Source organism: Heptranchias perlo, chromosome 17 (genome assembly GCF_035084215.1).
Source record: "Heptranchias perlo isolate sHepPer1 chromosome 17, sHepPer1.hap1, whole genome shotgun sequence".
Taxonomy (NCBI): Eukaryota; Metazoa; Chordata; class Chondrichthyes; order Hexanchiformes; family Hexanchidae; genus Heptranchias; species Heptranchias perlo.
Genome location: NC_090341.1, coordinates 24,007,261 through 24,030,265, shown reverse-complemented (window position 1 = coordinate 24,030,265; position 23,005 = coordinate 24,007,261). Strand labels below are relative to the sequence as shown.

The 23,005-nt window shown below is 45.1% G+C and overlaps 1 protein-coding gene across 1 annotated transcript in view; it reads right to left on the bottom strand.

Annotated features, from left to right (window-relative positions):
* cacna1db (calcium channel, voltage-dependent, L type, alpha 1D subunit, b) overlaps positions 1-23,005 on the bottom strand; it is a 529,322-nt gene that overhangs the window by 145,083 nt on the left and 361,234 nt on the right. Inside the window, exons 28-29 of the mRNA XM_067998737.1 lie at positions 22,699-22,857; positions 18,875-18,985 (exon numbers count right to left, since the gene is read on the bottom strand). Coding sequence (XP_067854838.1) covers positions 18,875-18,985; positions 22,699-22,857 — 270 coding nt within the window. The remainder of the gene's footprint in view (positions 1-18,874; positions 18,986-22,698; positions 22,858-23,005) is intronic.

The following is a 23,005-nucleotide window of genomic DNA, read 5'->3' as shown; positions in this document are numbered from 1 at the left end:
GGCATTTCACCATTGCATCACTGAAGTAACAGATAAAGAGAGACTTGCATTTACTTAGAGCCTTATCACATCTCTCAGAGCACTTCACATATAATGAATTACATTGATGTGCAATGAATTGTTGTTATACAGGCAAACACAGCAGCCATCTTTGAATAGTAAGATCCCACAAACAATGAGATGAATGACCAAGTAATGTGTTTTTGGTGATGTTGGTTGAGAAAGGAATATTGTGACAGGACACCCAGAGACATCCTTGTTCTTCTTCAAATCGAGCCATGGGATCTTTAATGTCCATCTGATCCACTAGAACATATTGACAAGCATCAATTTAATTTCTCCAATCAATCCAAAGGATGACACTGCCAACAATGCAGTAGTCCCTCAGTTGTGCAGGGAATGCTATATTGTTGGTGTATTGTCAACCTTGATAGTGCACTCACGACAAACTGTTAAGTGTTGGTTGCACTCTCATCTCTGAGAAAGAAGGTTGTAGGTTCAAGCCCCACTGAAGAACTAATGCATTGTTGCATTTTAGGGTTTTATTCAAGATATTTTTCTTGGGTTGAGGTCTCTGTCTACTCCTATAGACAAGCCCTCATTCCCCACAAACTGGAATGTGCCTTTATCCACCTAATGTCTATGTAATTTATCATGAGATCAGAGATTAAACAGAAAATTCCTGTCACTGTATTTTGGCTTATGATCTTCCTTAACTCCAGAAGGCAGTAGAATCAACACATCACTTGATTGAAGCTTAGGCTATAAATTGCCAGGCGGTATTATTAAGCAGTAAATGGATGATGTAGTTGAAGATCAAAGACAGAATCTATTTGGTTAGAATTAAGGAACAATAGAGGAGTTATTACGCTATTGGGTGTATATTATAGACCAGCAAATAGTGGGAAAGAGATAGAAGAGAAAATTTGCAGGCAAATTACGGAAAGATGCAAGAACTATAGGGTAGTAATAATGGGGGACTTCAATTATCCCAATATAAATTGAGACAACCACAATGTAAAGGGCAGAAAGGGGGAGGAATTCCTGAAATGGGTACTAGAGAACAGTTTGTTTCCAGCCTAACGAGGAAGGGAACAGTTTGTTTCCAGCCTAACGAGGAAGGAAACAGTGCTGGATCTAGTTCTGAGGAATGAAGTGGGGCAAATGGAGCATGTTTCAGTGGGGGAGCATTTGGGGAACAGTGATCACAATATCATTAGGTTTAGAATAGTTATGGAAAAGGACAAGGAACAATCAAATGTGAAAATACTTAACTGGAGGAGGGCTAATTTCAGTGAGTTAAAAAGGGATCGTGCCAAAGATTGGAATCAAAAATTGGAAAGCAAAACAGTAACTGAACAATGGGAAGCCTTCAAGGAGCAGTTAGTTTGGGTACAGAATAGACACATTTCTACGAGGGGAAAAGAAGGGCATCCAAAAGTAGGGCATCCAAAAGTAGAGCTCCCTAGATGACTAAAGATACAGAGATTAAAATGAAACAGAAAAGGAGGCTTATTATGAATGTGTGGTTCATAATAGAGAACCAGGCTGAATACAAAAAGTACAGCAGAGATCCAAACAAGGGAATAAGAGGGGCAAAGAGAGAGTATGAGAATAGATTAATGGTTAACATAAAAGGGAACCCAAAAGTCTTTTATAAATAGTTAAACGGTAGTCAAAGGAAGGGTGGGACTGATTAGAGACAAAAAATGAGATCTTCTTGTAGAGGCAGAGAGCATAGCTGAGGTACGAAATGAATACTTCACTAGAGAAGAGGATACTGCCATTGTAGCAATAAAGGAGGAGGTAGTAGCAATATTGGATAGGATAAAAATAGATAGAGGTACTTAAAAGATTGACAGTACTCAAAGTAAAAAAAAGTCACCTGATCCAGAAGGGATGCATCCTAGGTTATTGAGGGAAGTAAGGGTGGAAATTGCAGAGGCTCTGGCCACAATCTTCCAATCCTCCTGAGATTTGGGGACGGTGCTGGAGGACTGGAGGATTGCAAATGTTACACCCCTGTTCAAAAAAGGGGAGAGGGATAAACATAAGAACATAAGAAATAGGAGCAGGAGTAGGCCAATCGGCCCCTCAAGCCTGCTCCGCCATTCAATAAGATCATGGCTGATCTGATCCTAACCTCAAATCTAAATTCATGTCCAATTTCCTGCCCGCTCCCTGTAACCCCTAATTCACTTTACTTCTAGGAAACTGTCTATTTCTGTTTTAAATTTATTTAATGATGTAGCTTCCACAGCTTCCTGGGGCAGCAAATTCCACAGACCTACTACCCTCTGAGTGAAGAAGTTTCTCCTCATCTCAGTTTTGAAAGAGCAGCCCCTTATTCTAAGATTATGCCCCCTAGTTCTAGTTTCACCCATCCTTGGGAATATCCTTACCGCATCCACCCGATCAAGCCCCTTCACAATCTTATATGTTTCAATAAGATCGCCTCTCATTCTTCTGAACTCCAATGAGTAGAGTCCCAATCTACTCAACCTCTCCTCATATGTCCGCCCCCTCATCCCCGGGATTAACTGAGTGAACCTTCTTTGTACTGCCTCGAGAGCAAGTATGTCTTTTCTTAAGTATTCCAGGTGCGGTCTCACCAATACCTTATATAACTGCAGCAATACCTCCCTGTTTTTATATTCTATCCCCCTAGCAATAAAAACCAACATTCTGTTGGCCTTCTTGATCATCTGCTGCACCTGCATACTAACTTTTTGATTTTCTTGCACTAACCTGGCAATTACAGGCCAGCCAGCCGAACATCGGTGGTGGGGAGACTATTAGAGATAATAATCCGGGACAAAATTAATTGGCACTTGGAAAAGTATGGCTAATAAATGAAAGTCAGCATGGATTTGTTAAAGGAAAATCTTGTTTGGCTAACTTCATTGAGTTCTTTGATGAAGTAACGGAGAGGGTTGATGAGAGTAGTGCAGTTGATGTTGTGTATATGGACTTTCAAAAGGCATTTGATAAAGTACCATATAATAGATTTGTTAGCAAAATTAAAGCCCATGGAATTAAAGGGACAGTGGCAGCATGGATACAAAATTGGCTAACAGACAGAAAGCAGAGACCAGTGGTGAAGGGTTGTTTTTCAGACTGGAGGGAAGTATACAGTGGTGTTCCCCAGGGGAATCCATTAGGACCACTGCTCTTTTTGATATATATTAATGTCCTGGACTTGGGTATAGAGGGTATAATTTCAAAGTTTGCAGATGACACGAAACTCAGAAATGTGGTAAACAATGTGGAGGATAGTAGCAGGCTTCAGGAAGACATAGACAGACTGGTGAAATGGGCAGACACATGGCAGATGAAATTTAACGTACAGAGGCGTGAAGTGATACATTTTGGTAGGAAGAATGAGGAGATGCAATGTAAACGATATGGTACAATTTTAAACTGGGTGCAGCAACAGAGAGACACGGGGGTGCACATTCACAAATTTTTGAAGGTGGCAGGACAACTTGAGAAGGCGGTTAAAAAACCTTAGGGATCCTGGGCTTTATTAATAGAGGCATAGAGTACAAAAGCAAGGAAGTTATGCTAAACCTTTATAAAACACTGGTTAGGCCTCAGCTGGAGTATTGTGTTCAATTTTGGGCACCACACTTTAGGGAGGATGTCAAGCCTTAGAAAGGGGGCAGAAGAGATTTACTAGAATGGTTCCAGGGATGAGGGACTTCAGTTATGTGGAGAGATTGGAGAAGTTGGGGTTGTTCTCCTTAGAACAGAAAAGGTTAAGGGGAGATTTGTTTGAGGTTCAAAATCATGAACGGTTTTGATAGAGTGAATAAGGAGAAACTGTTCCCAGTGGCAGAAGGGTTGGTAACCAGAGGACACAGATTTAAGGTGATCGGCAAAAGAACTGGAGGCGACATGAGGGAACATTTTTCTACGCGGCGAGTTGTAATGATCTGGAATGCACTGCCTGAAAGGGTGGTGGAAGCAGATTCAATCGTAACTTTCAAAAGGAAATTGGATAAATACTTGAAGGGAAATAATTTGCAGGGCTATGGGGAAACAGCAGGGGAATGGGACTAAATGGATAGCTCTTTCAAAGAGCCAGCACAGGCATGTTGGGCTGAATGGCCTCCTCCTGTGCTGTACTTACGATAATACTATGGTAAATGAACAGAAGCAATGACAGAAGGTAGATTTACAGTAGCTACAGAGATAAGTATCCTTCCTTGGAAGATAGAAAAAAACAGTCTGTCATGTTGACACACTAAATTTCAATATGAACTGGACAAAGCACAAGGGCTCTACATATTATTCCTTACATGGAGGTTCACTATTGACTGTCCACAGAGTCTCTCTCTGGCCTATGTAGCTCTCAGACCTCTGGCCTATGTAGCTACTCAATTGGAAGACAGGTTGAGAAATTATTTTCAAAATTTGACAGGGCAAAGGAAATTTAAATAAATTCAAGAAGAACTGCCAGTCAAATATATGTTAAATAAAACCCCACAAGATGCTTGTATTGGAGCTGACTGGACACAATGGCCTAGGAATTCATTGATGCTGCGCACGTTTCATAGGTGTAAAGCAGCCGCCAAAGTATCCGATATGGCAGGCGGGGTGCGAGCGCACATTCCGCATTGGTAAAGGGTTCAGTAGAGGGGTCCATTAGGCTTTTTGCATATCCTAAAAGGGGACCTCATGCATGTTTGGGGCCCCCTTCCCAAAACTAGGCTGCCCTGCTCCACAGCAGTCCCGAAGACTGTTGCTGGCCCCCAATCGGCCCCCTCCCCATCGTCCCTGATCGTGACCCTCTATGAGTTAATCTGTTTTTAACCCCATGTGTACCGCGACAGAAAGAAGTCAATAACGTGATACATAATAGACAAAAATGCTTCACTTTTGTCATAAGCACATAATGTAGGCTGACACTTCAGTACAGTACTGAAGAACTGTTGCACTGTTGAGGTGCCATTCTTTGGATAAGACATTAAACAGAGGCCATATTTGTCTGTTCCAGAGATATTAAAGGTCCTATTACACTATTTGAAGAAGGGCAGGGAGATTTTCTGGTGTACTGGCCAACATTTTTTTGTAAACCAATGGGCTCGATTTTACCAGCGGGTTCCGGGTGCGTTCCCGGCGGGGGGGGCGTCGAAAATCGCGATATCCAGGTGCGTCACCGGATTGCGCCTCGATCCCGCCCACTTCCGGGTTCCGCGCTGACGTGCAGGGGTGCGTGCGCAGCCCCCGCTGGTGGGAATCCCGCAGGCAATTAAAGCCAGCGGGATGCCACTTGAGTGTATTTACCTTGCTTGTTGAGGTCATTAAATGACCTGATTCAGCTGTCTTAATAGGAAGTGTGGGATTTTACCTTCAACCGAGACTGTTTCACACACTGGGGGAAACAGTCTCACTTCAACCGGACGTGTTGCAGCCAGCAGCCTGTGGGGGAGAGCCCTCACCCACGCAGGAGGCCACCGCGTCACATAGGGCAACCCCTGCCCTCCACCACCCCCCTCCAAGCCAGAGGAAACACCGACGTGAAACCGCAGCCCCAGTGTGAGGAAACACCTACCTACCCTGCACAACCCCTCAGACCAACACCTGCCAGATGGGTGGTGCGTTGACATCCTCGGAGGACGAACAACATGACCAGCCCCAGCAGCCTCGCAGTCCACGCCATCCGCCTCAGCGACGTGGAGCCCCCCAACACGTGCTGTGGCACACCCACCTGCACAGCAGGAGGGAGGGCAACCGCAGAGAGAGATGTGTCGCAGGAGGCACTACCCTCCGCACAGGGTCTACAGACCGAGGCTCAGCTTCATGGACCTCTCCGAGGAGCAGTGCATACGGCGGCTCAGAGTCAATCGCCAGGTAGTCGCCGACATCTGCAGCCTCCTTAACGACGAGCTGCTCCCGGATGGACCAAGCAGCATCTTCTCACCTGTCGCCGTCAAAGTCACCACTGCCCTCAACTTCTTCACATCCGGATCCTTCCAGGGTGCCACCGGGGACATCACCGGGGTCTGTCAGTCGTCTGCACACAAGTGCATAAGGCAGGTCACCGATGGGTTGTTCCGCAGGGCCTCGCACTACATCAACTTCGCCATGGACGAGCGCAGCCAGATGGAGAGGGCGGTTGGATTCCATGCCATGGCTGGCTTCCCACGGGTACAGGGTGTAATCGACTGCACCAACATCGCAATACGAGCACCTCTGCATGAGCCAGGGCTGTTCATCAACAGGAAGGGGTATCACTCCATGAACGCGCAGCTCATCTGTGACCACCGCCAGAGATTCCTACACGTGTGCGCCAGATACCCCGGCAGCTGCCACGATGCCTTCGTCCTCAGGGAGTCCACCGTCTCGCCCCTCTTCCACGCACCCAACACCGGCAACGGCTGGCTCCTCGGCGACAAGGGGTATCCCCTACACACGTGGCTCATGACACCTCTGAGGAACCCCATCACCGAGCCGGAGCGTCGGTACAATGACAGCCACACTGCTACCAGGTCTACAATTGAGCAGACCATAGGGCTGCTCAAGATGCGCTTCAGGTGCCTTGATCGTTCTGGGGGAGCGCTCCAAGACACACCATTCAGAGTGGGACGAATCATAGTTGTCTGCTGTGCCCTGCACAACATGGCCCAACAGAGAGGGGTGCCGCTGGAGGAGGCCCCATCCACACCCGCCACCCACATTGAGGACGGCGATGAGGACGAGGAGGTGGAGGTGGAGGAGGAGGAGGTGGAGGAGGAGGAGGTGGAGGAGGAGGAGGAGGAGGGGGAGGAGGAGGGGGACGCGGGGAACGCGCCAGAGGATGATGTACGACCCATGCGCCGAACACCGGCTCACCGGGATGCTCGCCGGGCCAGGGAGGCACTCATATGTCAACGGTTCTCCTAGAGTCAGACAGTGCGAGGCGTTCGCATCTCCTCACCTGCACATGCGAGGGGCCATACCAGCCCCCTCCAATGAAGAGTGTTGCCAGTAATCCTGCACCCACAGCAGTGTGCCCAATGGGCGGCAGCAGGTGTTCGCCGTCATGATGGGCTGCACGGAACGCACCTATTGCACAGGCCACAGAAGAATGGACGAGAGGTGGCAGGAGTGGTGAGAACGATAGTGTTTAATATGTACAAGGTGCAATACTATAAACAAAAAGTGTACAAATTAACAGACACTCTGGTGCATTCCCTTTGTGCTTATAACGCCTTTGGCTTTCGTTTCCGGGTACCCCTACGTGGTGCTACCCCTGTGGCTCCAGCAGAGGTAGTGGCAGGTTGCTCCTGTTCTTGCCCTGACCGGGTAGATGCTTTGGGCCGACGGCCCCTGGGTTTCGGTGCCCGTGAGGGCACCTCCACAGACTGCTCCTCCTGCACCTGTGCAGGGGCAGACTCGGCCACCTGGAGAGGAGGCACCATTGCGGGTACTGGTTGAGAGGGGGGCAACGGGTGGGACGTGGGGGCACCTGGAGAAGCGTCCCCGCTTCCATGTCCCCGTTCACCGTCATCCCTCTCATGGCCTCGGCCCACATCACCCCTTCCACCCTGCTGGACGACAGTTTGGATGGCATGTGTGAGGCCTTGCAAGGCCACCCCTAGTGTATCCGTCAGCCTGTTTATGGCGGCGGAATGTTGCTCACCCTGAATCCGTACAGCCGTTGTCAGGGCCTGCACGGACTCGATGTGGAGCTGTGCGTGACGCTCGAGGGAGGCCAGCCTGTCCTCCACCGCAGACGCTCCCGCACCTACCCGCGACACTGTGTCGCCGGTACCCTCCTGTACCTGCGCCACCAATGCCCGCATGCAGGAGTTGGACTCCTCCATCACCTGCGCAATTGTAGACAATGCGCGCGGCACCTCTCCCAGTACCTCGGCAATTAGCTGGTGCCCCTCGACGACTCTCCTTTTCACTGGTGGCCCCCTGGGTTCAGCATCTGGGTCCGGCTGAGCAGAGCCTGGAGATGAGTGCTCCCACCGACGCGGACCCTCCGCGGCTGCCCCTGCCACCAGGGTCTGCTCATGCTCACACGTGCGCGGTGAATCACCAAGTGCAACCCCAACTAGTTGGCGAGGGGGACCCACTGAGGTGCGTGTCTCTGCGCTGGTGGATGGTTGGCTCATATGTGACGATGCACCCTCAGAGACCGGCATGTCCTCTGAGGAATCACCCTCCTCGCACACAGCGCTCGCAGACGGCCCTGCAAGAGAACAGAGGGCACTATGAGGCATGTGCACAAACGTTACGGTGCGCCTGATGCCAGGTGATGATACGGTCACTCGCGATCATGAGTGTTGAGTGTCAGCTTTCCCTTACTGGCCGTTTCTGCAGCGCCAGACTCGCCATCCGCAACAGAGAGGCAATGTTGCGTGCCGGCGAGGTCGAGCGCCTCCACCTCTGCATCCGTCAGTTCGACCACGTGCAGCGGGCCCCCTCCGGTGCGGGCCCTTTCTCGGTTGTTCTTGCATCTCTTCTCCTGTCAAGGCAAAACACAGATGCGTGAGTGAGTGCATATTGCATCGTGAGACGCATCAAGCATCGGTGTGGGTGGGTTGAGCGTGGGGCAGATTGATGGGAGGATGCGTGTGCCACATGCCCATCCCATTGCATGGGGATTGGGGTGTGTGGTAGTGTTCCGGTGGGGACAGGGACGGTGGGTACTTGCGGGCACAGCGAGGGTGGTGAGTGAGTGGCTGTGAGGATTGCTGCGGGAGCGCTGTGGTGGCTCTGCAGGAGGGGTTGTGATATGTTTGGCGTGATGGTGGGGACGGGTTATGGGAGGGTGCGTTGGTGTACTCACCTTGCCGGACCTAGTGAGGTCATTGAACCGCTTGCGGCACTGCTCCCATGTCCTGGGGGTGTTGGCCCTGCTGCTGACCTCCGCCGCCACCTCTGCCCATGCCTTCCTGGTGACGGAGCCAGGGCACTTGCGTCCGTCCACCGGGAACAGCGTGTCCCTCCTCCTCCTCACACCCTCCAGCAGCAGCTGCAGCGCAAGGTCGGAGAAGCGTGGCGCAGCCTTGCCCCTAGGTTGCGCCATCCTGTGTTGTCTCTTGCTTGCAGCAGGAGGGGCTTTGGGGGACTGCCCCTTTAAGTGGAGCTCCTCCATCGTGAAAACGGTAGTGCGCATGCGCAGCCCGCCGGCACGCAGCTGGGGAGCGAAGAACCCGGAACCACGGCTTAATGTGATCAATTATCCCGCGATCGCGCGGGGGGCGCACTCAATTAGCCATCCGCGTTTTCCACGCTCCCGAAGGACCACCCGCTGGGAACCCGCAGGCCTGCTAAAATCGGGCCCAATATCTCCAAAAAAACAGCTTTACTGGTCTTTTCTCCCACTGCTGTTTGTCAAACCTTGGTGTGTGCAAAATGGCTGCCGTGGGGTTGATTTTCCCCCAGAGTCGTATTCGGGCGGCTAGCCAGCCACCTGGAAGTTCTGCTGGGAGGGCATGTCCATTTTTGAGGATCAGGCATCATACGCATTGGGCTGTGGCCTGAAACCGAGTGCCATGGGGCTGCCCACTGACTCCAGACCGTCACAATATGGGGCGGTCCAGACTGTCTCTGGGCCAGAGGAATGTAGGTTTCTGGGGGTGGGGGACCTGAGCGGCAGCAGCCCAGGCTGAATTTCTGGGGCTGGAAGGAGCACTCCTGCTCCTCCCACCCCCACATAGATGAAAAGTTACTTAACTTTCTGGACCTGTTCAGTCGAACTGCCACCTGATGCTGGTCAGAGCTTACATATCACACTCCGGCTAGATCGGCCAAAAATGGCAGTTGAGGTCTTATTGGCGTCGTAGAACTCCAATTTCCATTTTAAATGGGCCTACTGCCTGACCGCTCCAGTCACCCAGCAGTAGGCCCCACTGCATATTGCCATGCCACAGTGACGATGGCAACGGGACAGTAGGTCATTGGACCCCATTTTCGGGGCACTATAGTCCCGTTTCTGCCAGGCGGAATTGGTGAAAATTCAGATCTGTGTTTGCCTACATAACTACAGTGATGCACTTCAAAAGTAATTCATTGTATGTGAAGCGTTTTGGAATATCCTGAGGTATGTGATAGACATGCTAGTTCTTTTTTTCTTACACTCTTCACTATGTTTTGAGACACATCAAATTTAACAACAGCATGCAACAGCTAAAGATGCAGACCCAATTTTACCAGTGACGTGCCATTTCCTGAGCCATTGATTGCATTCACACTCCCACTCATGCACTTGCAAGCAGCTTTATCAATAGAAAGTGTTATGGCTCCCTCAATATTCAGATGTATGTGACCACTTGCAAAAAAAAAATTAAGATAAATGTTTGATTTCCAGAGAGTGCTGACAATGCACACATCTTCAGGGAATCAGGTATTCCCCAAATGTTTGGAAAAGAATACAAAATGCAAGGTGGGCTTCTGGGAGACATGGACTATACACCCTTGATGTGACTGATGACAGTTCCACAGAACTACCACAGCACACTAGAAAAGGCCTATAATATTTTATTCATTAAGTAGAAATATCATACAGCACGCCTTTGGCTTCCTGTAACTATATTTCTTATGTTTACACCACTGTGCTGGTGTCTTGTAGTATGAGCCACAGCAAGCTGGCATGCTACAAAATATTGTCAATAAAAGAGGCATCCATATGCTTTTCAAAGAAAAGCTGCTGCAACACAGGCCTCAGAAAGACGATGGAAGGTAACATGAACCCCGTACATCACACCAGTTTGTGCTTCAATCAGAACAGGAGAAAACAGGCACTCATCAATCAATTTTTCCCATGAGGCTTACGCATATACTTTTCTGCAAACATAAGGTCAGAACGCATAAGCTTTTCTTTGGGCACAAGACTAAGTGCTTCTTTTTTGCCACTGGTATGTGCAAGACAATTTTTTTATATTAATTTTTACATTGAAAATTACTGATTCCAAACGTTATGCTGTTCAACATTTGCTTTTATTAAGGTGAGTGTGTGTGCAATATGTTTAATGAGGTGCAACACCAAATGCTGTCCTCTTGTGCCATATTTTTTCTCCTATATTACTCCGAAGTAATAACCCTTGAAACAAGTTGGTGTGGCAGATTCCTGAGGACTAGCTCATGACTATACTGGCTGCCAATCCCTAGTTGTTACAGATCTAGGTGGCCCTTCCTGTGTATCAGGAAAGCCTTTCCTATTCCGGCTCTGGGTGTTGCATGTTTTGTGAGCTTCCACTATCATTTGCGCAGAGGCAGATGCTGGCAAGAGAAAGGCAGAAAGTCAAGAGCCACCTACTTGGTCCTTTGCTGCTGCTTTTTTCACGCTACTGCAGATACTGATCTCTGTGACGAGAGACCATTGTATTGCTGTAAAGTCTCTGAATCCTTCCATTATTGCTGTCTATTTCCAAGGGTGACAAAACTGCTTGTTATCACATTTTGGACTGTGGACTTTAATGTCACAGTGCGATGTTTGAGAGATGTTCCAACTGTGCTCATTCTCTACATGCCTTGGGTTGTCCTGGAGATGCCACTGATGTTGTATACTGCTCAAAGGCAGTCTGCAGAGCAGAAAACACCTGCTGCTTGCTTTATGCAATGGAGTAGGTGACTTGCTCACTGGTTCATGTTCATGAATGCTCCTTTGTTTCATTGATGACCCTGTGGGATTGCAGTCATGAAGTGACTCAGCAAGGGCCTGACCATGCTCTACAACTAACCAGCAACAGACAACCCTTTTATAGTCATTAACACATCCCCTTTCTCACCCTGTATTTCCTTATCAAACCAATACTCTCTGAAGTATGAATATCTGCTTCAAGTGATGTGAATAATGCAGCGTCTTGTGACGAACATGATGGTCCTGCAGTACCAGCTTCTTCTTCCTAGGTTTGTGACCTTTCTGTCAAGAAACAGATGACACAGAATAAGCACATGGGGATTGATATACATATTGTTATTGTAATGACAGTATATGGCACATTTCACAATGGAACACAATTACTGCTTTGATTCCAATGAAGGTGAAAACCATTGCTGCAGTGAACGTAACCAAATATCATTGTACAAGCCAGAAGCACTGTGTCTCAAGGAATTCTAGCATCTTCCAAACACTGTATGGCCTTCCAGCCTGTGAGCTGAGGGCCCTATTGACACACTTCGCTGCCTCCTTACGAGCAGAAACTCGTAAGGAGGCAGCCCAATGCTCCTCTCTCGCTGACCTTCCCACTCAGAGCGCCTGCAAATATCTAATCTTGCCAACTTCCTTCCCATCCCGCTCACCCCTCCCACTGCTGAACCCTTGGACTCTGCCAGTGGATCAACAATCACTGCCCCTCTCTCAATCTCCCTCCAGAATGTCCATTCACTTTCAAACAAGGCCCTTGCCATCCATGACATTACTGTAGATGATTAAGAATATTCTGCTACCACGATTGTATTGACATCATGGCCTTGATGGAAACTTGGCTCCTGGGTTTTGACACTTTGCCCCTTACCGATGCTATCCGCCTGGCTATACCTGCCACCACCTGCCCTGCCCAATCTGCCGTGTTGGCAGTGTAGCTCTTATCACAAAACCTCACCTTGGTCTCTCCCCCTACTCCTCTCACACCTTCTCCTCCTTTGGGCACCTAATCTTGTTTTCCATACTTCTCGTGTCTCCTTTAAAATCCTCATTCTCTACTGCCCAACCAAGCCCCACCCTGAGTTTCTCACTGAGATATCCACATTTCTTTCTTCCCTCAGCCTCTGCACTGAGACAACTCCTCATCCTCACTGATTTCAACCTCCATCTCACCTTGCCCTCAGTCCTGAGTTCACTGCCCTCCTGTCATCTCTTAACCTCTCCCTTCATATAAACTTCCCACATTCACTGCTACCCTCTCGACCTTGCCATCTATCTATTCCCATCGTCTCAAATCAGACAAGGCTATCTTTGATTATTTACTTATGTCCTTTACTGCTCACATCCCCCTTCCAACCCCACTTCCTTTTCCAACTACACCTGGAGAAAAACTCTTTCCCCATGTCACTTATGACAGCACTTTCAAGCTCCCAACTGTCTAGCCTTTGACCCTCTATTTGCCACGATATTTCTGCAGCTGTCAATTTGCTCAATCACTCCCTCACTTCCGCCTTTGATGCCCTTATCCCCAGTAAAACCCTTACTCTTTCCCATCTTGGTCATTCCTCCTCCTGGCTGCTATCTTTACTCTCAAGTCCAAGGAATGGTGCACAAATGGTTTAGCCATTCATCGCCAGGCCTGGCTTCACCACACTAAGCACTATCGTGCCCTGCTCTCCCCAGCCAAAACTGCTAACTACTCCAGGATCATGCTGGATCTAACTCCTCCAGCCCTACAACCCTCCGAAAATTCTGCTTTCCTCCAACTGTGGCCTCTTGAGCATCTGCCGCTCCCTTCACCCCACCATTGGTGACCGTGCCTTCAGCCATCTAGGCCCTAAGATCTGGAATTCTCTCTCTAAACCTCTGCCTCTCCACCTCTCTCTCCTTCTTTTAGATCCTCCTTAAAACCTATCTCTTTGACCAACTTTTAGTATGAGTACGGTAATGTAGTTGTTAGTACGGGTCGGTAGTGTCATGGTTATGTTACTGGACTAGTAATCCAGAGGCCTGGACTAATAATCTAGAGAACGTGAGTTGAAATCTCACCATGGCAGTTTGAAAATTTGAATTCAGTTTTTTTTTAAAAAAGGAAATAAAAAGCTGGTAAGTAAAAAATCACTATGAAGCTGTCAGATTGTCGTAAAAACCCAACTGGTTTATTAATGTCCTTTAGGGAAAGAGACCTGCCGTCCTTGCACAGTCTGGCTTATATGTGACTCCAGTCCCACACCAATGTAGTTGACTCTGCTCTGCCTTCTGAAGTGGCCTCGCAAGCCACTATGGACGGACAATAAGTGCCGGCCTTGCCAGCAAAGCCCACATACCGAGAATGAATTTTTAAAAAGCTTTTAGTCACTCCTCCAAATATCTCCTTCTTTGGCTCGGTGTTAATTTTTGTCTGATTACGCTGCTGTGAAGTGTCTTGGAACGTTTTCCTAGGTTAAAGGCACTATGTCATCAACAGCAAATTGTTGTTGTAAAATTATTGGCAGTTATACTCATATATAGCAGTGTAAATTAAATTAACAATAATCCTCTTACTTACCATGGCAATTTTCTACCAGTCAAATAGCTTCTTCCATTTTTCGCTCCAAGTGCAGTGGTTTGTGGAGGCCAGGGTGATCTCACATGTGATTGCATCAAACCAGTAGGTGGCATTCTCGCACCCCCTCACACCATCCACAATAATTTGATGAACCTCGTCAGTATAGGGGAACTTTCTGTGCGTTCCTCCCTTCAACAGGCACTCCAATTGGCACACCTCCAAGGATGGATTGATACCCTAAGCATTATTTATAGTGCTTACATGCTAACTAAAGGGGTAAGTAGGTGATACAGCACCATTTTCTGATTGGCTGCTCAGTTGTGTGTTAGTTGTAACGCATTCAAGGTCCAAGAAAGTGTGCTCCTACGAATGCGTTAAGGAGAAAAGGAGAAAAAAAGTTCAGTTCGTTTAATGCACAATTAAAGCACCAAGAGCAAATTAAACCACTTACAGTGGAAGGCCTCTCAAGTGCCGCAGGTGAGCTGCAAGTGGTCCAGAACCAAATTATGAGTATGAGTAATGTAGGGGCTCCCCTGATGGTTCAGTTCCACTGCATAGCATCCTACTAAGCCATGTGGATCTGGAAAATTGCAGGTTTGATTCATGGTCTGTGCTCAGTTGTAAAGCAATCAGACTGCTACAATTGACCTTAATGCCTCTGGGCTTTGAAAGGGGAAAAAGTCAGCCAGGATTTGTATCCAGTGATCCCTCGCTGGAAAGTGCTTGCCTATGGGTGTTAGGTGAGGATAAAATTGGTCGTGGCTTTTTCTGCCCCTTATTGTTTAGGAGCCGATTGACACTCACGGCTTAGGCTCACAAGGAATCATGCCCACTTGGATGAGGACCATACCTCAGCAAAAGTCATTGTCTTCAGTAATGGGTACAAACTGTAAATATTTTTAGTAACTCACGCTGTTGTTCTGTGGAAATATCTACATTGATCATTTAGGCAAGTAAGGCCATTGCCATTTGATTGGAATAAGAAGAAATCAATAAGATATATATGTATGTGTCTGCTTGCATGGAAATGTTTTTTTTTAAATTAACAATTTGCTGTAATTTTAAAAAAATGACACTAAAAGGTCAAAGATGAAATTAGATCCACTGAAAAGAAATAGTACTTTTTTATATTTACTAACTATTATTTACCTAAATAATAAGATTTTAAAATTGCAGAATGTGTTAAAAGAACTTGTAGCAACGTCCAGCAACACAACCTTTATAATTATGCGGCTGGGGCCATGGAACTTGAGGCTTGAGATTCGGTCAGGGTCCAATCATGGAGATGGGGGATTAAAAGCTGTGAGGCAGAAGTGGGGAGGGAGGCAAGTTGCATCTTCTGATTTTAGCATAGTTACCTCTGAGACCTCTCATCTCTGTCTCCAATATAGATGGTACTGTGAACAACAGCACCATCCATCGTGGAGAGAAGGCGCTCTCAGAGGTAAGTGGACAAGAGCACCGCCTACATTGGACACCAAGCTTGAAGAACTCATTCAGAAGTAAGTGAAAAGAATAGGTAGTTTAAATGTAATAGAAAGGTATGACATATAGGCATGATGGTAAGAGTGCTACAGGAAAGTGTCTTATACAAATAAGTGTTACACACTTAAGATATACACTTACATGAAGTGCATATTTCATGCAAGACTTTAAATATATGTCTATATAGAATATTAATAGATATACTATGATCAACTTTTTAAAATTTCTTTATTCAATGTATCTTTTAATTATTAACTAAAATAATTTGGATTGTTCCTTACAAATAGCTGTTATTTAATTAATTCATAAAATTGAATAATTGAAAAGCAGCAATACTTTTTTTGTTATAGTTGTCAGTAAATAGTATCCAAGTCAAACTAGCATATTTCATCTTCTAAAATATCTCTTGCAAAATAATGATTTAGGCTAGTAGAAGTAATGTGCAAATTCTTATTTTCACCACTTGATTACATGAAATGCATATTTTGCACATGAATACAGCAATTAGGTAACGAGAGAAATTCTAAAAATGACTATAAAACGTTTATCTCCAAGGGTGGAGATGGGAAATTGGGACAAATTTATGTTTAATGGCCCCTATGTACATCTTTGCACATCATTTCATTTTTGAACTTGTGTGAGACAGGCTCTATTCATAAACCCATTTGAATATTCTGCATATTACTTGGTAACAGCTCTGAACATTGCCTGAACAGAGACAGTGCAAACATCTGATTTTATAGTTTGCTGAAAAAATAAGTGAATTTTATGTAAGCAATCAGGATGTGGCCACTTGATGGATGTAATCTTTTGTTTAAGTGTGAATACTTGCTAGGACTTCCAGGTTCTGCTTGTTTTAATGATTTTAATGATATTTTAGCAATTTTTTGTTTGCATTAAATCTGTGTAGTATTGATTTTTTTTAGTTTTTCTTCCATTATAAAAGGTAAAATCAGAATAAAAGTGGGTATAAAGCAACAATGCTCCTGATCAGACAGTTTCATTGTTATTTAACAGATAGAATGAGTGATCATCAGGTATAACTGCTGAGGTAAATAAAACATTGGCCCAGAATTTCCTGAACCACCTTGGCAAAAAACGCCAAAAGTTAGACTGTTGTGAGCCCTGAATGGAGAATTTACCCAAATATTTGCAGGACAACTCGTTAGAATACTCCATAGCAAGGAAAAGTAATTATTCAGATGCGGAGCAGCCAATGGCCAATGGCCAATGAACTGGTCCCTTAACACGGACAGCTAAATAGCTAAGATGATGTGGCAATTTCCAGCTAGAATATTGTATTAAATTAATTATTTGGGGTTTTATTAAAGCAGAAGTGATCAAAGAGAGCTGAATGATGGAGGATCCACCGTGAACTCCAAGGGGTCAATATTAACCACCCACAACGAGTGAGAGGGGGTCGGGGGGGGGGGTTAAAAATTAAAAATTGCGACCCCCCAATCCACTGCATCCATGTGTCCCATCTTGGAGAGGCAGGGCACTTCATTATAATTTTTAAACCAGGCTCCCACAGGGGTTGGGAAACCCTGTAGCGAAATGGAGACGGGAGCTGCCGGATCAAGCAGGTAAGTGCTTTTTAAAGCACTGCTTGTGAGCCAGGAGGAGCAGGAGTGCTCCCCCCGGCCCCTCAAGCAAACTTACCTGGAGACCTACTACCAACTCATTTCAAATCCTGTGTTCCTAGATAGAGTGAATAAACCATTAATCTAAAACAACTATAGTTGTCTTTAAAAAGTTATTGTCAAAGATCTTGATATTTGCAAAGGGTCAACTTCTGCTTTGGGTCAGCTAGTATCTTTTACAAAAGGGTGTCGACTGGCTCTGCTATCTGTACATACACGTCTCAATTTGTGTTTATTCCAATAAATATAATAGCCATTAAGTTAGTTTAACACTTACTAAGCCAGTGCCTTTTCCAGCTTGTTAAAGTTCTCCAATGAAATTTTACACTTCTCTTCCTTCAATAAAAATCACACCACTGCCAGGTCACCAGCACCATTCTGATTCAGTCTAAATGACAGCGGCGATCAAATCAGCGTTAATGCAGCAAATTTGGACATCGCCGTTAATTTTATGGGGGGGGGGCGGCGGGGGAGATGGATCTTTGATAATGGGATTCTCAGCGTCACAATGGAGAAGCGCAGAGTCCCAGGAAATTTTAGTGTGGCGCAAGTAATGGCTCGAGTCACGCGCACCATAATTTCCTGAAATATCTGCGCCCTGGCAATGTGGATGTGGCATTACTACGGTGCAAGTTTTCAGGCTATTCCAGGCCAACATTGTACTTTGGAGAAAGAAATCTTATCACAAATTTAATACATTTAAAGTATAAGAAAATTAGGCAAATACTTAACTAAGTTTTTTACTTATGTGTTTTTAATCAGTTTTTTCATATTAAACATCGATTTCAGAATGTTTTGTTCTGGCAGATAGGGTTATTGAGTTTTATTGGTTTAAATCTCAAACTGGAAATCCTAACAATAAATCCTAATAATTGTATGAAATAGTTAATATTCATAGTTTAGACCTGGGATCTAGGAATAACCTCAGCATAAATGGCAGGGAAAAAAACTGGATATCTGTGGTAAAGCCAAATTACTTTGTATTTTATTTTTTCCTATGGATATGGTATGCAGCATGTCCAAAAATCCAAATCTGGACTGTGCGTCTATGCACATTATGGACAAAACCAATGAAAAAAAACTAGGAATTCAAAGCCAAGTTATTACTCCTCCATATTTTTGCATTTACATTTACCCAATGGTAAATGTTGTCATATATGTATTTGTAGCTGGTTGTCACAAGGCAATGCCATTAACAGGTTAGATAAACACAAACAGGAGTTTTAAGTATCATGGTTTTTAATTACAAATATAAAAATAAATACAAAATCTCTGGAATTGGCTGGTGACATACTTGTTGAAAACAGCACACTGACAAATCTACTATCAAACTGTAAATTGGGTTATTTTCAAATGGGCTTTATGTCTCGCAGATTTTATGTCTGCCATTTTGTTGTGAAAATGATGTCTATGTGCACGTTTGTCATGTCAGCATCTTACTAGCACACCCACACTAGCTGCAAAATTAAACTGTGAAAATCCATCCATAAGTTCCCTCCCATGAAAATGTAATCATATAAAAATAACACAATTTACAGTGTCTCTACTGATGTAGGACTCCCGTGTCTGTTACTTTTCAAATAGTTATATTGGAATGTAAAAAATTCTTACCATTGGCTTGAAAGCTATGAGTTTCAAAACCATTTCAACAGTGAACACAGCAGTGAAGACCATGTTGAGGATATCCATTGTGTAGTTGAAAAATGGAGATTGTTCATAGTGCTAAAAACACAGACAACAATAATTTACAATATTACACAATTACATATTATAGTTTACTTTTTATGGTTTTGTACTGTGGGCTACATTCTTAGTTTTAAGATTGTGTTGGCACTGGGTGTGTGTTTGTTGTGCCTTCTTTCCCCCAAATCTTACACATCCAATATAACCAACATATTGGGCTGAATTTTCAGGCTCCTTGTGTTTGCAAATGAAGGGCCTAACGCCCGATTTCACGTCCCCTCCGAGAAACTGGGAGGAATCGGGCCTGCTCTAATCAGGTTTTCCAGGCGTGGATGCAACCTAGGAACTAGCCACCATCAGTAAATTTGAACTTAAAAAAAAATTCATGTGAGGTCGGAGGAGCAAGAGTGCTACTCCCGGCTCCACAGCACCTGTGATAGCCACTGCTAGCTGCGATCAGGCCCACTCCCGTTATTTCCCCCGCCTCCCCAGCATTGACCTGAGGGCCGCTGCCAGCGAGACAAGCGCCCTGAAATTCATGTGCTACAATGGCGAGCTGCCTGTGGAGGTGCAACAGGCACTGGCAGTTTGTCTAAATTATTGAAATGAGGCCCGAGGCCCAATTTTGGGCTGGCCTCAGGCCTTCCGGTTGGGGCACACGCTTTCTGCGCAGCACCAATTCTGGGTCCAAAAATGGGCTCAGATGAATTTCTACTCCATAATGTTCTGACCCATGTGACAAATTTGGAACCATTGCAAACTTTACAAGAGTAAAAAAGATACTCCTACTCAATCTGATCAGGATTTTTTTTTTATGATTAAGGATTACTTTCTTGACAAAGTATGTTTCCAGCCCAACGAGGAAGGAAGCATTGCTGGATTTGGTTCTGGGGAACGAGGCGGGCCAAGTGAAGCAAGTGTCTGTGGGGGAACATTTAGGGAACAGCGATCATAGTATTCTAAGGTTCAGAATAGCTATGGAAAAGCACATGGACCATTCTAAAGTAAAAATACTCAATTGGAGGAGGGCCAATTTCAGTGGGATGAGGACAGATCTGGCAGGGGTAAATTGGAATCAAAGATTGGCAGGCAAAACTGCAATTGAACAATGGTCGGCCTTTAAGGAGGAGATGGTTCAGGCACAGTCTAGGTACATTCCCACGAGGCAGAAAGGTAGGGCAACTAAAGCCAGAGCTCCCTGGTTGACAAATCAGATGGAGAGTAAGAAGAAGCAGAAAAAGGGGCGTATGACAGATGTCAGGTTGATAACACAAGTGAGAACCAGGCAAAATATGGAAAGTTCAGAGGGAAAGTGAAAAAGGAAATAAGAGGGGCAAAGAGAGAGTATGAGAATAGACTGGCGGCCAACATAAAAGGGAATCCAAAAGTCTTCCATAGGCACATAAACAGTAAACGGACAGTAAGAGACGGGGTGGGGCTGATTAGGGACCAAAAAGGAGATCTACTCGTGGAGGCAGAAGGCATGGTCGAGGTACTAAATGAGTACTTTGCATCTGTCTTTATCAAGTAAGAAAATGCTGCCAGAGTTTCAGTAAAGGAAGATGTAGTTGAGATACTAGATGGGCTAAAAATTGATAAAAAGGAGGTGCTTGAAAGGCTAGCTGTACTTAAAGTAGATAAGTCACCTGGTCCGGATGGGATGCATCCTAGGTTGCTGAGGGACGTAAGGGTGGAAATTGCGGAGGTACTGACCGTGATCTTCCAAACATCCTTAGATGGGGGTGTGGTGCCAGAGGACTGGAGAATTGAAAATGTAACATCCTTGTTCAAAAAAGCGTGTAAGGATAAATCCAGCAACTATAGGCCAGTCAGTTTAACTTCGGTGGTAGGGAAACTTTTAGAAACGATAATCCAGGACAGAATTAGCAGTCACTTGGACAAGTGTGGATTGATTAGGGAAAGCTAGCACGGATTTGTTAAAAGCAAATCGTGTTTAACTAACTTGATAGAGTTTTTTGATGAGGTAACAGAGAAGGTGGATGAAGGCAATGCAGTTGATGCGGTGTATATGGACTTTCAAAAAGCGTTTCCGCTTGTCATCAAGATTGAAGACCGTGGAATAAAAGGGGCAGTAGCAGCATAGATACAGAATTGGCTAAATAACAGGAAGCAGAGAGTAGTGGTGAACGGTTGTTTTTCGTATTGGAGGGAGATGTACAATGGTATTCCCCAGGGGTCGGTACTAGGACCACTGCTTTTCTTGATAATATATTAATGACTTGGACTTGGGTGTACAGGGCAAAATTTCAAAATTTGCAGATGACACAAAACTTGGAAATGTAGTGAACAGTGAGGAGGATAGTGATAGAGTTCAAGAGGATATAGACAGGCTGGTGGCATGTGCAGACGCATGGCAGATGAAATATAACGCAGAAAAATGCGAGATGATACATCTCGGTAGGAAGAATGAGGAGAGGCAATAGAAATGAAATTGTACAATTCTAAAAGGTGTACAGGAACAGAGAGATCTGGAGGTATATGTCCACAAATCGTTGAAGATGGCAGGGCAGGTTGAGAAAGCCATTAAAAAAGCATACAGGATCTTGGGCTTTATAAATAGAAGCACAGAGTACAAAAGCAAGGAAGTCATGATGAACCTTTATAAAACACTGGTTCGGCCACAACTGGAGTACTGTGTCCAGTTCTGGGCACCGCACTTTAGGAAAGATGTGAAGACCTTAGAGAGGGTGCCGAAGAAATTTACTAGAATGATTCCAGGGATGAGGGACTTTAGTTACGTGGATAGACTGGAGAAGCTGGGGTTGTTCTCCTTGGAACAGAGAAGGTTGAGAGGAGATTTGATAGAGGTATTCAAAATCATGAAGGGTTTAGACAGAGTAGATAAAGAGAAACTGTTCTGATTGACTGAAGGGTCAAGAACCAGAGGACATAGATTTAAGGTGATTGGCAAAAGAACCAAAGGTGACATGAGGAAAAACTCTTTTACACAGCGAGTGGTTAGGATCTGGAATACACTGCCCGAGGGAGTGGTGGAGGCAGATTCAATCATGGCCTTCAAAAGGGAACTGGATAAGTACATGAAAAGAGAAAAATTGCAGGGCTACAGGGATAGGGCGGAGGAGTGGGACTAGCTGGATTGCTCTTGCATAGAGCCGGCATGGACTCGATAGGCCGAATGGCCTCCTTCCATGCTGTAACCTTTCCCTTTCTATGATTCTAGGATATGCCATCACTGGGTGACAAATCTAATAGGCATATGAAATATATAGCTGCCTCATGTTGTTCAGTTGCCAGACTGCTGTTCATCTACACTGCTGCCTATGAATTAGCCCTAGGAGAGTATTCTCTGGGCATCTGTTGTATAGTTTTTATGATTGTTCTTTTGCCACATTTTATTCAAAATGTATATTTAAATAGTCTTAAATGTTCTCTACTGGTTAAGAACATTAATTTGTAAAGGAAATCTTAGTAGTTACAAAATACCTAAAACAATATACTCCCAAAGGTAAAACACACACAACTCTGAAAGTGCCATGGTTTTAAAGCTCATAACCAAGGGCATAAGTAATGTACAGATTGAAGTAAAGCATTGAATCAATAATCAAATTAGATCATAGAACTGTTCAAAAATATTCATATAAATAGTACTTTTATATATTTTCTACACCATGATTTATAAACACAAATAAAATTGCAAAAATCTGAAATAATTAGGACCCTTGAGTCTAATACCCAGCTTTAGTCATGGTATGTTTTAGCACTGTTCCTACCTGTACAGCCAAGCAAAGCGTGTTCAACATGATGAGGACAAACATGATGTATTCAAACCCAGTTGAGTTTACCATGTACCAAAACTTATATTGGTAGGGGTTCTTTGGGATGTATCTGCGAAGTGGTCTGGCCTTTAGAGCATATTCTACACATTGACGCTACAGAGACATAAAGGTTTCCAGTGATGAAACAGACTTGTTTGCCACCATGCATGAGAATCTTTAAACTAAGAGCATTTTCGAAGTAATTTAATAAAAAGAACCTTGAATAGAATGCCATTTTTGAATTTTCACTTTCATAGCCTCG